The 14,862-nt window shown below is 42.0% G+C and overlaps 1 protein-coding gene across 1 annotated transcript in view; it reads left to right on the top strand.

Annotated features, from left to right (window-relative positions):
- ARID3B (AT-rich interaction domain 3B) overlaps positions 1-14,862 on the top strand; it is a 51,109-nt gene that overhangs the window by 19,521 nt on the left and 16,726 nt on the right. The window contains exon 3 of the mRNA XM_072982140.2: positions 1,103-1,175. Within this exon, the coding sequence (XP_072838241.2) occupies positions 1,103-1,175 (73 nt within the window). The remainder of the gene's footprint in view (positions 1-1,102; positions 1,176-14,862) is intronic.

Genomic DNA, 14,862 nt, shown 5'->3' with positions numbered 1-14,862 from the left:
TGTAGGTCAATGGAGATTCGACTTACAGACTTTTTGACTTGCAGCTACCATTCCAATACAGATTAATTCCTTAAGTAGAGGGTCCACTGTAGCTCCTTTTTACTAAAGCTAGGAGAACCTGGAGTTCATTGTCTTGTGAACACAAAACTTTGCTTTGCTACTAAACATGAAAGACAGCTGGAGCTTTACACATTGGTGACAGTTAAGCCCAAAATATCTGTTTGGAAACTGTGCTGCTAGAAAATGTTTTCCAGAATTTTTATCCATGGGCCATTGTTTGCATAGTCTTTAACAAGCTTATTCCATAAGAACAGTCTTTCGGGAAATGTTATTTTCAGCACTACCTGACACTCTAATTTTCTGAGGAAGTGAACTTCTCCATGAAAGCTCACATTAAAATGTAGCAGTTAGTCTTTTAAAGTGACACAATATATTTATTTATTTATTTATTTATTTGCTTGCTTGCTTGCTTGCTTGCTTGCTTGCTTGCTTGCTTGCTTTAGCCTAATGTTCACCTCCATGTAAGGCCTGCTAAGATTATCATAGTACAGTGTTTATAGGAGGGAAGCAGCAAGGTCAGAAAAACACTGTGACTACATTGATAAAACTAAGGTTTGGTTTGGTGGGTCATCTCTTCCTAATAATGGCTTGTCTTGGGTGAGATCAAAATATGTTCCTTTTGAAATTACTTTTTGTGTGTATGATTAGCTTTCTCTTTTGCAGACCCAAGCAATTATATAATACTTTCCAGCCAATGACCAGTTTAAAAATTCAGTACTATTGCAGTATTTCTGTCCAAGGAAGGAGATCTCCAGCCCTCACAACTGACTGTTACAGGCCAATTTTGTGGCCACCAAAATGACTCTGTCCAAGGTTGCCTTGATTTATGAACAGAGTCTCAAACCTCATCCTAGTTGTGTGTGTGTGTGTGTGTGTGTGTGTGTGTTCGTTCATCTCTGTTGAGCTGCTGCCCAACAACCAAAGAAGGCCCAGATTGCCCTGTATAGCTCTTGCATAGGCTCATACATCATACATAGGCTCTTGCTTTATCTTTTGAAAGCAGCCCAAGATGAACTAAATTTTACTCGCTTTATTTCCCTAGTTGTATGAATTGGATAGCGACCCTGAACGGAAGAAATTCCTGGATGATCTCTTTGTCTTTATGCAGAAGAGAGGTAAGTACAACATGAACCATGAATTCTGTTTGAATAGCTTAAAAAGGAACAGTGGAGAATATGTCTCCTCACTTCTGCTCCAATTGGAGTCATTCAGATAAGCTGATGGACTTCGGAAATTTTCAGAAGCAGGAAGTTGTGAGGGAGCTAGAAATAACTGCAGTTTCTAAGGTAGTGAGATACAGTTTGGCAGTCTATGAAGCTGCCCTTTTGTTGGGCATTATGTTCTAATAACACTGTACTGGTAGTTCCATCCCTTCCACCATATTTGGTTTGGAGCCAAATATGACTGAGCCATTAATCAACAGCATTTTCCAAAGGATAAATCCCAGTCCCAGAGAGCTTCTCTCTAAATTTCAACAGAAAGAAATGAAAAAGGGGGAGAGAAGGAAAGGAAGAAGTAAGAATTACAAAAGAAGGAGTTAACCAGTGCAATTGTATGTATGTAAGCTCTGCTATAGAACATGCGTTTAGTTGACCTGTTCATCTTATTTTTAACAACTGTCATTTGGTTGAATGCTTTGTGCCACAATATTCTAGTCTTTGTGGGAGAGCAAAAGATGAAAAATGTTGCTAACAGATAGAAAAAGAGGCACCTAAGCACTGGTGTCATCCCCACCACCCACAAACAATCTAAAGCTAACCAGTCAAAACTTCACAACTGTAGAAACAGGTTTGACCACATCTTGGAAGCTTTGGTCTCTGGACCAAGGTACTATAAATAAATACAAGGAGTCACCTCTGTGCTTAGTGCCGCTGTATTTGGAAACAGAAGCGCAGCCATCACCTCACTGAAGTGTATCATTTTGTTTGCCAGAAAATACAGGATAGCTATGAGCAAATTTCTAAAGCATTCCTTTAAATAGCAGGATGGGCCGGTGTAATTCAGTGAGTCTTAGAGCTGATTTTGGAGGCTCCGTGTGAAAGGCAAAGAGCACGTGACCTCCTGAATAGGCCTGAGGACGAAAGCCTCAGTTCTAGATACCGAGCAGTGAGGAAGCTCTGCTGTATCAGACATGACAAGGCCTCTTCTAAGCTCAACAGGTTACCACAAAGCAAATGCCTTCAGTAGAAGCAATGATAGGAGAGCAGAGGAAAGACATAACACATTTGCAGGGGGGAGAGTACTAGACTGCTCTCATCTATGACACGGAAATGGGGTAGGAATAACAAAGGGTCGGTTCGGAGAGATGTTTGACATGAGTCTTCAGATTTAGAAGACATAATTTCAGAAACATGAAAACCTCTTCCCATTCTTGGGTCCTTTCTGGAGACAAGACTCTGCCTTTCCTGTCATTCTGTCTCTGTGTGTGGCTGTTCCAGAGCTTATAAAGGTGTGTAGACAAGAAAGCTCCTCGGCAAGTAAGAAATATGGACAGGGAAAGATCTGTGAATAAATTACCTGTGTATCTGTCTGAAATGTAAAGTTTTTTTTTTATCTTAAAAAAAAGGAACCTCAGAAGGGTAAGGCAGATAGAACCTGTCTCACCCACCCGTAGGCAGACTGCATTGTAAAAGAAGAGGGATATGCAAGCTTAATGAGAGTTGTTCCTACAGATCTGAATCAACATGTTTACAATAACAGAATGCCGAAGTACAAGGAGAAGGACAAAGTAAATAGCGATACTTCTGCTTATAGAATAAAGAGGGCAAGGTGTGGCAGAATGGACAGCAAGTGTTAAGAACTCAGGCTTAAAATGACCTAGTGGAGTTTTCCATGGCTGAGATAAGTGGGCTTTGATTGCACGTAAAAATCATCCCAAGATATTAGAATTGACAGGAACACAGAGGCCTGGACTTCAGGTGTTTCAGTTGTGCTGTTTTGGTGCTGTTGTTTGCTTCCTCTTCGTTATTGGCAGTTTTCAGGCAATGTGGAGATCTTGAAGCATGACATAAATGCAGGAAAATATGGAAGAGCTGTGTGTGTATGTGTGTGTGAGTGTGTGTGTGTGTGAGTGAGAGATGTTTTGTTATAGTGTGAGATCAGGCAGACTGTGATATGCCCTACAAGACAAAAAACAGAAAAACCAACTGGTGATGCTTCTCCCATATATTGTCTTCTCTACAGTACTACATCAAATGGATTTTATAAGAAGAAAAAACATTCTGTTTCCATTGCCAATTTTTTTAAAATAAATTAAGTAGATATATTACGATTGCAGCTTTTGTGAAGTGGTGATGCTTAAGTCTTCTGATGGCTTCTGCTTCTGCTTAAGGAGGGACTCTGTGCAAAGTGTGAGGCCTGTTTTACGGCCAATTTATTAGTAAATCATCCAGCAGTAGTTAGTAACAGCAGTAATCCCATCTTTCCACTTCTGAAGAAGCCCTCAAAGCAGCTGACAAGCACTAAAAACAATGCAGTACAAACAGACTATTCAACAATAAAATAGAATATGACAAACAGCATAAGGCATTTTATCACTGCACAAAAATAGCACATGCAGCAGAGAGCTAAAGTGATATCGGGTTTCTGAGAGATGTCCATGAGCTAACTTAAACAGGAGGGTCTTCAGTGCATTAAGAGAAATTGCAAGCAAGGAGTCTGAATGAATCTGTGTGGCCAGGGAGCACTGCAGCATATAAAGTTAGTCAGGTTGCATTCTAACACTTGTGTTGAATGTATTCATACTCTCTCCCATTCTTCAGTGGGATTATTTTGGATGATCGCTGTCTGGATGCTTTAGAAACTCATGAAATGGAGACTTATTGTTCTTTGCATGAAGAAGTGATGCCTCAGAGAGGTCTTGGTTGTATGTGAGTTCTTGAAGAGAAGGCAAATGGTGCTAAATTGCAAATGACATTCCAGCCAGGAAGGCTGTTTTGTTCATTTAAGTGACTCCTTTGTGAACGTCTCATAAAAAGCTTCAGATTCTACCACTCTGCTACCGCTCAAGGTTTCTACATGACCTTAGTTTTCCCAGATGGCTTGTCTGTTCTGGGTTTGATGTATATATGCATAGAAGAAGCTTTGTAAGTCCAAGCGTGTGGTTTTAATGTTTTCCTGCTGCTGTATGCCTTATCTGCATGTTTTCAGATGTGGAAAAGCTGACAGCAAAAAAAAAAAAAAACTGATATTGATGAAAGCATTTGGTGGGAGAAGGGGAGCTCTTTTATCTACAGGCCGCAGGGGCTCTTATCATTGCCTACCTGGGGAATACCCTTAATACCCCCACCCCCACTCCACTTTTTTTTCTTTTTTTCTTTTCTTTTTTGCAGGCTTAGAGTTTACTTTTTCTTATCCAAAGTATGTCCTCAAATTTCAATCTAGCTAAAGATAATATCCTGTCCTTCGACTTGTTGGCAAAGCAAATAAATTTGCAAGAGTGTTTTTACACTAATTGTACCATGTCAGTGTGCCATAGTGATGCGAGGGGCAAAGTAGAAAGAAAGAGAGACTGACTTTCTTTTGCTGATCCCAGAATAGGCAAGTGTGCAAATCATCATCATTGTTATTTTGGAACTGCAGAGCTGGAAAGAAACAGTATTTGAATGCCTTGAACATGCATTGTGATACCCATTCAAAATCCAGGTCTCCAGACCACCAGAAAAATAAGAAATGTGCATTAGTTTAATGTATTCATGAAGGCTTTCACGGCCGGGATCTAATGGTTGTTGTGGGTTTTTCGGGCTCTTTGGCCGTGTTCTGAAGCCATCTCCTGAATAGGACAAAAGCCTATCTCACAGCCGTAAATACTCCACTCCCAAGCCAACTACACCAGAGCACAGAGTGCTGTCCTCCGAAGATGCTGGCCACAGAGACTGGTGAAACGTTAGGAAGAACAACCTTCAGAACACTGCCAAAGAGCCCGAAAAACCCACAACAACTATGCATTAATTTGTTTCTTCAGACTGTTGATCCCACCTGGGATATTTGTGTTTCTGTGTTAAAGGGTTTGAACAGAGTACAGATGCAATGGAAGAAGTTTCTTTTCATTGCTTAGTCCTTGTTATTGATTGCTTATTCTGTTTGTACTTTGGAGCCTGCTATACTATTATGGTTTCAATTATCAGTGCCCTATGTGGCATGGCTATAAGGAATTTGGGAAGGAAGGCATTGACTGCTTCAAAGCGATCGCTGTTCATAATTGCTGAGAGAACGTCACTTGCCAGATAACTGTACCTTAAATGGGAGAGTCATTGCTTTGCGTCTGATGTTTCCATTTGGGAAGAATGAAGGAGAATTTGAGGTTAAAAGATATGAAATGATCTGTGTTGAATTTCTTGCTGAACGAATCTAGAGCAGCCATGTAGAAGTCCTGGTGTTCTTTGAATGGGTGAAGTAGACATTTAAAATGCCAGATCTTGGGTGGAGTTCTTATGTATATATCAATGGAAGATCCTCTGGGTCAGGAGAAATACTGTCCTTTGCCACTGATATCAGTTAAGGATCCATAGTGGCACTTGTCACTTTTTAAAATGTTGGCAGAATCCTCTATTTTTCTCAAGAATGTGGAAAAAGCTGAGGGAATCTATTAGCCTTTGAAGATGCTAAAGGCGGCTGGCTCATTTTAGAGCCTCTGTGAGGCTTAACCTCATAGGGAGAATCTCCCAAACCTGATGGAGGGCAAGTGCTTGGTTGGTACAGTGGTGCCTCGCTTAACAGGCGCTCCGTTTAGCGATGAAACCGCATAGCGACGAAGATTTTGCGATTGCAAAAGCGATCGCATTGCGATGTTTTAAATGGGGGTTTTTCGCTTTGCGATTATCGAGTCCGTTTTGCTTACCAATGATCGCAAAGCGACCATTTTAAAACAGCTGATTGGCGGTTCCAAAATGGCCGCTGGGTTAAAAAAAAGGCCACCCGCTGTGTTTAGGGACGGATTCCTCACTTAAGAGGCAGCGAAAATGGCCGCCGTATGGAGGATCTTCTCTTTAAGGTCAGTTTTTGCCCATAGGAACGCATTAAACAGGTTTTAATGCGTTTCTATGGGCTTTTAAAAATCACATAGCGACAAAATCGCTTAGCAGCGATTTTTGCTGCACTGATTAATGTCGCTATGCGAGGCACCACTGTAGTTGGAAAAGCTCCAAGGTGCAATGCAATGTTACAGCTAAGATTTTCCCTTTCCCAGGAGAAGAACTAAGTCAATAAGACCACCTTGTCTTGATCAGGCAAACTACCAAGTTCAGCTGAATTTGTGGGCCTCTGCTTATCCATCAAACCTGAATTTATCTGAGGTCTCCTTTTCACCTCCCAGGAATGTAACTCAGTGGTGAACTAGCTCCTACATCTCTGATTGATTCCAACCTCCATCCCCTTTAAGCTAGTAATTACAAAGGGTGTGTCCTTGGGAGACCTTGAATACTTTTATCTTCCAGCTTCCTGACAGGTATCTGTCTGGATATTTTACAGTAGTTGTGCTTTAGCAATTTAATATCAGGCACTTTAGCGTTATTATGAGGAGGATCATGGCTGGCATCTCATTGGGTACCCTTGCCTTATACTTGAAGCAGATTGGCTTTGCTGGGCCATAAAAGCCCTAAAAACATCAATGGATCTGCTTTAGGCCTGTATTTATTGTTTTTGCCCTTGAAAAACTGCATTTCAACTTTGGATTTCACCAGGGAAGGAGGAGTTAGTTCAAAGGGTCAAAGGGGTGAGAACCCCACCAGTAGCAGAGCTGTTAACATCTGGTAAAGATGTTGAGAGTGTGAAGTGTATTAAACCCAGCTGTGCCAGTAGCTGTTGAGCGACTGAACACTAGTGAAGTTTAACAGGATGGAGAGCAACCTTCATGAGAAGTTTGCCCATGGATTAACACGGGATATGACACACGGCTCCGTTGAACTGTAGGGGATTTGACAGAAGGGATCGAATGACTGCTGTCACCAAGGCAGGGTGCACTTACCCATTAGGTTGCCTTCGGCTTGGCAACCAGTCTGATAAACAGGCTGTGATCTGATCTGTCAGTCTTAGTGCTATGTAAGGGGGCAATACAACTCAGTGGCATTTCCATGGGTGCAGATAAGAACTGGGCCTCATGTCAGATAGAACATGATTAATTACCCTCCTCCCCAGCTCCCGCTTTGATAAGCATGTGTGATGGTCCACAGCCTTGCAGATCAAGTAATGGATGGTGTCAGGAGGTTCGAATACCCACTGTGAGAAATAGAGAAGAGGGTGAGGTGGAGTGGGGAATGGGATGTATTATGTAGCCTGTATGGAAAGGTGGGGGTGGAAGAGAAAGAAGTCATTTTTCCCCATGAGATGTTTTTCCCCTTCTAACTCTCAAATAAGACCTTAAAGGAAGAAGTATGAAATTCTCTCTTTGCCACATGAATAGAGAGCCTTGCTTTGAGCACCTAATCCTTAGTCTGTCCAGGCATAACATGAATTTCTGCTCCATTGTTGAAATATGCAGATATTGCTTGCTAGGAATGTCCGATATAGATGGCTCTGTGACTAGATCACCTTTCCTTCCTACTCTTTGTTCATTTCTCCTACTACGTTGCTCATCCATGGGCACGGAAGACAAACCAGGGGTAGAACTGTGTTACGAAAGGATCTCCACTGATGGGAAAGTTCTGTCTTTCCCCAAAATTTGGCATTGTCAAACTCCCCTATATCAAGGTATGATAAGATTGCACATGTGTACAGTCATGTATTTTGTACTTTTGAAATACAGCCTAGGCATTAGCTATATCCCAGTGGCACAAGACGTTCTGACAACTGAAAGGAAGGACATGGCAGTCCTTCGTGGTTGAATTGTGGTTAGGGTTAGCTAAGCACAATTACTGAGTCTTGTTCTCAGAACTGGCCACTGCTCTCAGCAACTGGCCACTGAACCTTTTAGCTATCATGACTAGTGCTACCCTATCCTTATATCATCCAGTTGCTGTTCGTTGCCATCTAATTCAGGGGTTTTGAACCAGCAGTACCGCTTGTGGGACATAGAAGCGGTTTAAGTAGGGCACATGCTTTTAAAAGCTGTCCCTAAGAATTTAGGCTTCAATGTATTCTCGAAGGCTTTCATGGACAGAGTTCTGACTCCTGTCCTCTGAAGATGCCGGCCATAGAGACTGGTGAAACGTTAGGAAGAACAACCTTCAGAACACGGCCAAAGAGCCCGAAAAACCCACAACAACCATCAGTTTAGGGTTCCTCGGTTTCCATTCCTTCCTGCGAGCATGCCATGCCATGCTGTCTCTTACTGATCCTACTGTCACGGAGAATCCATATGTAATCTTTCGTGAGGCTAGCAGTAACTCTGGACTGTAGCTATCCTTTCAGATCCCCTGACATCCACCTTCCAAGTGTACACACTCTTAACATACATTATGCATATAACAACAGAAAGTCTATAAACTTATAAATGCACTTCTTTGAAAGAGTGAGCTTTTTGTTTCTGTCATGGTGTAGGACTCAGTTTCTGTGGGATATTGATTAGTTGGCAAGGACCATAACAAAGACGGAGAACCACTGATTAGTTATTTCTTAGTATTATCTTTGCTTTCAGAGTTGTAGCCATGTTAGTCTGTGCAAGCATTTCAACAAGAAACATGAAATATAACAGTGTTATTTGTTAGTGATACAGTCGTGCCCTGCTTTATGATTACCCCATTTAACGACGAATCTGCTTCACGACAATGTTTTTGCGATTGCAAAACGATGGTTTGAATGAGGTTTTTCCGCTTTGCGATGATTGGTTCCCTGCTTCGGGAACCGATTTTCGCTTTACGACGATCAAAAACAGCTGATCGTCAGGTTTCAAAATGGCTGCCGGCTGAAGAAAATGGCCCCCCGCTGTGCTTAGGGATGGATTCCTCACTGCACAGGCATGGAAAATGGCCACCCCTATGGAGGATCTTCGCTGGATGGTGAGTTTTCAGCCCATTGGAACTGTTTTCAATGCATTTCAATGGGCTTTTTTATTTCGCTTTACGACGTTTTCACTCTGCAACAATTTCTCTGGAACGAATTAATGTCATCAAGCGAGGCACTGCTGTATGTAGGAGAGAAATTATTAGCTCAGTAGTAGAGCACCTCTTGTGCATAACAAAGTTTCTGTTTTCAGTCTCCCAAGTGAGGCTAAGGGTAAATCCACCCTGAACTCCTGGAGAACCACTGCCAGTCAGCATGGACAATACTGGTCAGCAGTATAACTCACTAGCATGACGCTTCCTACATTTCTTGTTATTAATAGTACAGGTTTAATCCCACTCTCAAGGTGCTGTTCGTAACATCACTCACCTAGTTTAATCCTTACAGCAGCCTGCATGATTGCTTAGGCCGAGAGGCTATGGTAAGCCCAATATCTCCCAGTGAGTTTTGTAACAGAGTTGGGATTTGAAGCTGGATCTTTGTGGCCTCAGCTGAAGCTCTCTTAACCACAACACCATGCAGGCTCTGAAAGTGGTCTAGTCCCATTCTAAAGATCAAGACCCATGGCTGCCGCTTTCTCCTCCACCTCTTGTAGCATTGAATTTCATAAGTATGTTAGTTTCGTCCCACTTTTGGAGGCTTGGACAACAAGGGGCAGAACTGGAAAACAAGCTCCATTTATCCTAGCAGTTTGCTTGATTCTCTCCCAGAGTCCCACTTTTGGAATACAGTGGTGCCTCGTTTAATGACAATAATCCGTTCCAGGAAAATCGCTGTTAAGCGAAAACATCGTAAAGCGAAAATAAAAACCCAATTGAAACACATTGAAACCCGTTCAATTCGTTCCATTGGGGTAAAAACCCACCGTCCAGCGAAGATCCTCCATACGGTGGCCATTTTCACTGTCTGTATAGCAAGGAATCCATCCCTAAACACAGCGGGGTGCCATTTTAATCACCTGGCGGCCATTTTGAAACCGCCAATCAGCTGTTAGAAAAACGTAGTTTTGCGAAGAATCGGTTCCCGAAGCAGGGAACCGATCATCGCAAAGTGAAATTCCCCCATTCAGACCATCGTTTTGCGATCGCAAAAAGATCATCGTTAAGCGGATTTGTCGTAATGCGGGGAAATCGTAAAGCGAGGCACCACTGTATTTCAAGCATGGGCCATGTTTATGAGTGCCACCTAGTGTTCAGTTTTAAACCAGTCAGCCTGGTTCCTCAGGGAACTATTCATCATTCTAGGTTATAGACGTGTTGTCATAATGGTTTCTTGGCTCAGAAGTGGGGAGAAGAATGCCCTTTCTAGTTTTCTGAATCTAAAGGCAGACTCCTCGGGCTGCTGTTTATTATCTGTGTCCAAGGCTCCTTCTGATTCTGATTACTCTGTATCAGAGGTGAGGTGGCTTGGGATCATGTGGCAGCAGGAGTGAAGAAAGGGGGCGAGATGGGGGTTGCTCTGTTAACGAAATGGAAAAGGTATAAGGAATTCAAGGGGCAGCGGAAATGGGCTAGGGCCCTCCATCTGACTAGCTGGAATCTGAGAGCTTCTTGTGCAGGCCTGCTTGGAATAGAGAGGCATTTTGGAAAATACAGTAAAAATGAGTTTGCCATCAAAAGGCAACAAGTCTCATGCCATGCCCCCGGTCACTGACCTTCCCCTCTGGAATTCTCCCCTCTGACCCCAAGATCATTAATCCCCACACTGCCAGATGACAGTAATCCATCATGGGCTCTGACAAGCCTTGCAGCCAGCTGTGAAAGGACCTGCTCAGCCTCTGCCTCCCTCGGTCCCATGATGCTCGTTTTTCAGCTTTCCTGTTCAACACAGAGGGCTCCCAATAAAGACTTATCGCCTTTTACTTCCTACCAGAATGCTGCCAGAAGTCGGGGGGGGGGGATGATGGGGGTTAGGAGCTGACACGGAACCTTTTCATGCTGTCTGTGAGTGAAAGGCTCTCGATTTCCTAACGTGTTCGCTTTTTGTTGTTGTTCGTTTCATTTTAAAATTGTGTGTTCTGGCCTCACCTGCTAGATAAAACTTCCAAAGTTCAGTCTCCAAGAATATAAATGTCACCAGGAATTTAAAATGGAACGGCTGGATGTTCAGCTGAATCAAAGGAACAGCAACATTAAAAGGAGAAATAAAAGCAGTGAGATGGCAAGAATAATGTCTAGCGCCAACTGAAACCTTGTGCAGGTGGAGGGACCTTCACCTTGTTATCACCAGAAAGTCGTGGAAGCAGATGCCATCTGAGCATCTTTGGAAAGAATGTTCCTCAGCCAGGATGCCACCACCACGAAGACCCTGTCCAGCAGCTCCTGCAAGGGAGCTTCTAGTGCATGTTGAGAAAACAAATGGGCACTGGGTGCGAAGTTGTGCGCCCAAAAGAATTCTGATTTTTTATTAATAAGGCTAGCTGACAAAATATGTATGTGTTGCCGTGTTTTAATTTTGCTATTCCTGGAGAGCACCAGGATCCATTCAAAGGCAGTGGATCCCAAGCTCACTGTTATCCCTCCTCTTTACTTTGATAAATATTTTCTGAAATAATAGTTGGTCCTTGTCAGATTTATTGACAGGTTTGTTTGTTTTTTAAATACAGTTTTTTAACCTCAGGGGTCCTCAGAGTAGCAAATGGTATAATAAACAAAGTAGGAGTAACAATTTATAAAACAGTAGTTCAGTCTTTTATTAATTAAAGAAGATAAAGCTGCAAAAAGACAAGCAACATTTTAACCCACTAGCATATGTGTCATTTGTGTGTTTGTTTTTAGTAGTTTTTTTAAAAAACTTATAATCTGGTTTTCAAATCAGAGAACTGTCTTCAAAAATTTGTAATCTCTGCCCAGAGAATAATACAAACCAAACTAAACTTCTTCATACAAAGTTTTGAAGGTTAGCGCATGTTTTAAAAGGTGGTTGTCTTTGTTGCTAGTGTTATGTAATATTTTCATCACAGTCTTCAACCAAAAGAGTAGAAGTCCATCAGAGCAGGCCAGGCTGTCAGATCTGGTGATCCCCCCCTTCCCCAATGGTAACAAATTCTATAAATCCATGGTGAACGATAGAGAATGCATGCTAGGTGTAGCATTAAGCAGCATCTACAGTATGGATTGCTTGCTAATATTGTGGGTTTGGTTGCCGGGAAGCTGATAAAAAACCCTCAGTGGCTGTGGAACAAACTAACCTTTGGAAAATCACTGTCTCTCTCAGCATAGTCTGCCTCATAGGGATATTGTGAGACTGAAGGTCTCACAGCCTCCAGTGTGAAAGTACTGTAATGGGAATTGTCTCTCAGTGGTGTGTAGGATGGTGCACAAAAACCAAAGTTGCTTTAGAAAGAAAGGGCAGTGAGATGGCAAAAGCAAAATCTGGCACCAGCTGAAAGCATGTGCAGGAGAGAGATACTGTATAGAGGTGTATTATCAGTCGTTTTATGGACTCAGTACAAAGTATTGGTGCTGACCTCTAATTCTAAGTGGCTTAGGACCAGTATACCTGATTGAGTATTTGCTCACATATGTCTGTAAAGTCACGAGATGCTTCCACCCACAGTGGTGTGACAGATGGTTACGAGTGAACTTGTTGTTTTAATAATGGCTCTATCTGCAGAATGCCCTCCCATGGCAATCTGCCTGGCATTCTTGTAGGCAGCATTAGAAACCATATGCTTCTTCTACCAGGCATTTAATAGTTGATGAGTTTTTAAAAAAAAAAAACATGCTTACATTTTATTGCTGGTTTTTAATATACTACTACTGTATTGTCTCATTTTGACACCATAAGTCTGATTTTATTTTATTTAAAATCCGTCCTTTTATATTAGTAAATCCTGCGGGCATTTTCAATTGATAGTATATAAAGACACGTAGGCATATATGAAAAATACATATATGCATTTCCATATAAATACATATATGCATGGAAATGCATACAGTGGTGCCTCGCTTAATGAGCGCTTTGTTTAACAATGAATCCGCATAGTGGCACTTTTTTTGCGATCGTTTTTGTGATCACATTGCGATGTTCGATCGGTAAGCTGTTTCGCTTACCGATTTTCGCAGAGCGATGTTTTTAGAACAGCTGATCGTCGGTTCCAAAATGGCTGCTGGGTAAAAGAAATGGCCGCCCGCTGTGTTTTTGCCCGGATTCCTCGCTTACCGGGCAGCGAAAAAGGCAGCCGTATGGAGGATTTTCGCATAACGGTGAGTTTTTTGCCCATAGGAACGCATTAAACGTGTTTTAATGCATTCCTATGGCCTTTTTTTCCGCATAGCGACGAATCCGTATAGTGACGATTTTTCTGGAACGGATTATCATCATTATGCGCGGCACCACTGTACAGTGGTGCCTCGCGTAACGAACGCACCGTTGAATGACGAATCCGCATAGCGATCTACTTTTTGAGATTGCTAATGTGATTGAATTGCATTGTTTTAATGGGCAAAACATCGCATTGCGATGATCAATAAGCGTTTCACTTACCGATCTTCGCATTGCAGTGTTTCTAAAACAGCTGATCGGCAGTTCCAAAATGGGCACCAGGTGCCCAAAATGGCCGCTACAACCATTTTGGCGCGCTGCCCTCGCTTACCGAGGCGGCGAAAATGGCAGCGCTATGGAGGATCTTTCCATAACGTTGAGTTTTCGCCCCATAGGAACGCATTAAACGAAGTTTAATGCGTTTCTATGGGGTTTTCCCGCCCACATTGCGATGTTTCTGGATAGCGACGATTAATCTGGAATGGATTAACGTCGCTATGCGGGGCACCACTGTATATGGAAATGCACACATATATGGGAATGCAAACTTTAGGTCTCGGTTGTAGCTTTCTTTCCTAAGAGTATTCTAGAACTACCTGGAATGCTGCATGCAGACTCTTACTCTCTTGATTTGGATGCTTAGACTTCAAAGCCATTGGAAGACATTATTAGAAAACTGGATCATGCTATGAAGTTTTGAAACAATAAACATTCAGCAAGTTTTAGCCTGGACCAGCCATAGAACAGTGTGGGCTCCCTGAACAGAAGAAGGTACTAGTTGATGTTAACCTGGTTTAGTTTGTTAACCTTAAGAATACATGTACAAAGAGTTGGTGGATTTTAGAAAAGTTTTACCGAGTCTTAGGGTCTTTTTTATGTTCAGGAGTCTTTAATTGTAGCTTCCCATAAAATTAAAAACACTTTTCCTTTCACTAGTTCATAAACTGTATGCAGGCTTTCAGCTATTCTCTTAAACTGGTTGTTTTACCATTGTATTTCTGGCTGTTGGTGTATTATTGAAGACATTCAGAAGATGCCACCAGTTTTATCTCAGGAATCCTTACATTATCTTTGTGAGAGAACAATATTCTTTTCAATTGTTTGACTCCAGCCTCCACCTTGGGCTGCAGAAGCCCCAGAAAAGAGTTTTCTGCTCTTGTTTTTAAATATAAACAGGAAGTGCCCAAATGGGCACTAATCGAAAACTGGTAGTCCTAGAGGTTTCTCATAGTGGAAAGGAGCTGTAAGAAGACACCTGGAGGGCATGCCACCCCTGATTGTAAGGCTGGTCAAGTCCTTTAAGTATTCAGCTCCCAGATATGGGATGGTTTGCAGAGGCTGCCACAGTTCTTCACCATTTGTTTTTACAATATATTCCCCATGCTCTCTCCATTAGCCATTTAGCATTCTTCCGGCAGTTTATGAAAGTGTTTTTAAAAATTGAGATGCTAAGAACACATTTAAAAATAGCAATGAATAAAAGGCTCTGGTTAATAAATACACTGCTTTGAAAGGATTAAAAAACTGTCATAAATCTTGTGGGATAAAAGGTTAAGAAAGGATAAAGAATAGTTTTTGTTAGCCCTTGGTCAGTTGATA

Source organism: Pogona vitticeps, chromosome 12 (assembly GCF_051106095.1).
Source record: "Pogona vitticeps strain Pit_001003342236 chromosome 12, PviZW2.1, whole genome shotgun sequence".
Taxonomy (NCBI): Eukaryota; Metazoa; Chordata; class Lepidosauria; order Squamata; family Agamidae; genus Pogona; species Pogona vitticeps.
Note: the sequence above shows the minus strand (reverse complement) of the source record. Positions and strands in the feature narration are given on the sequence as shown.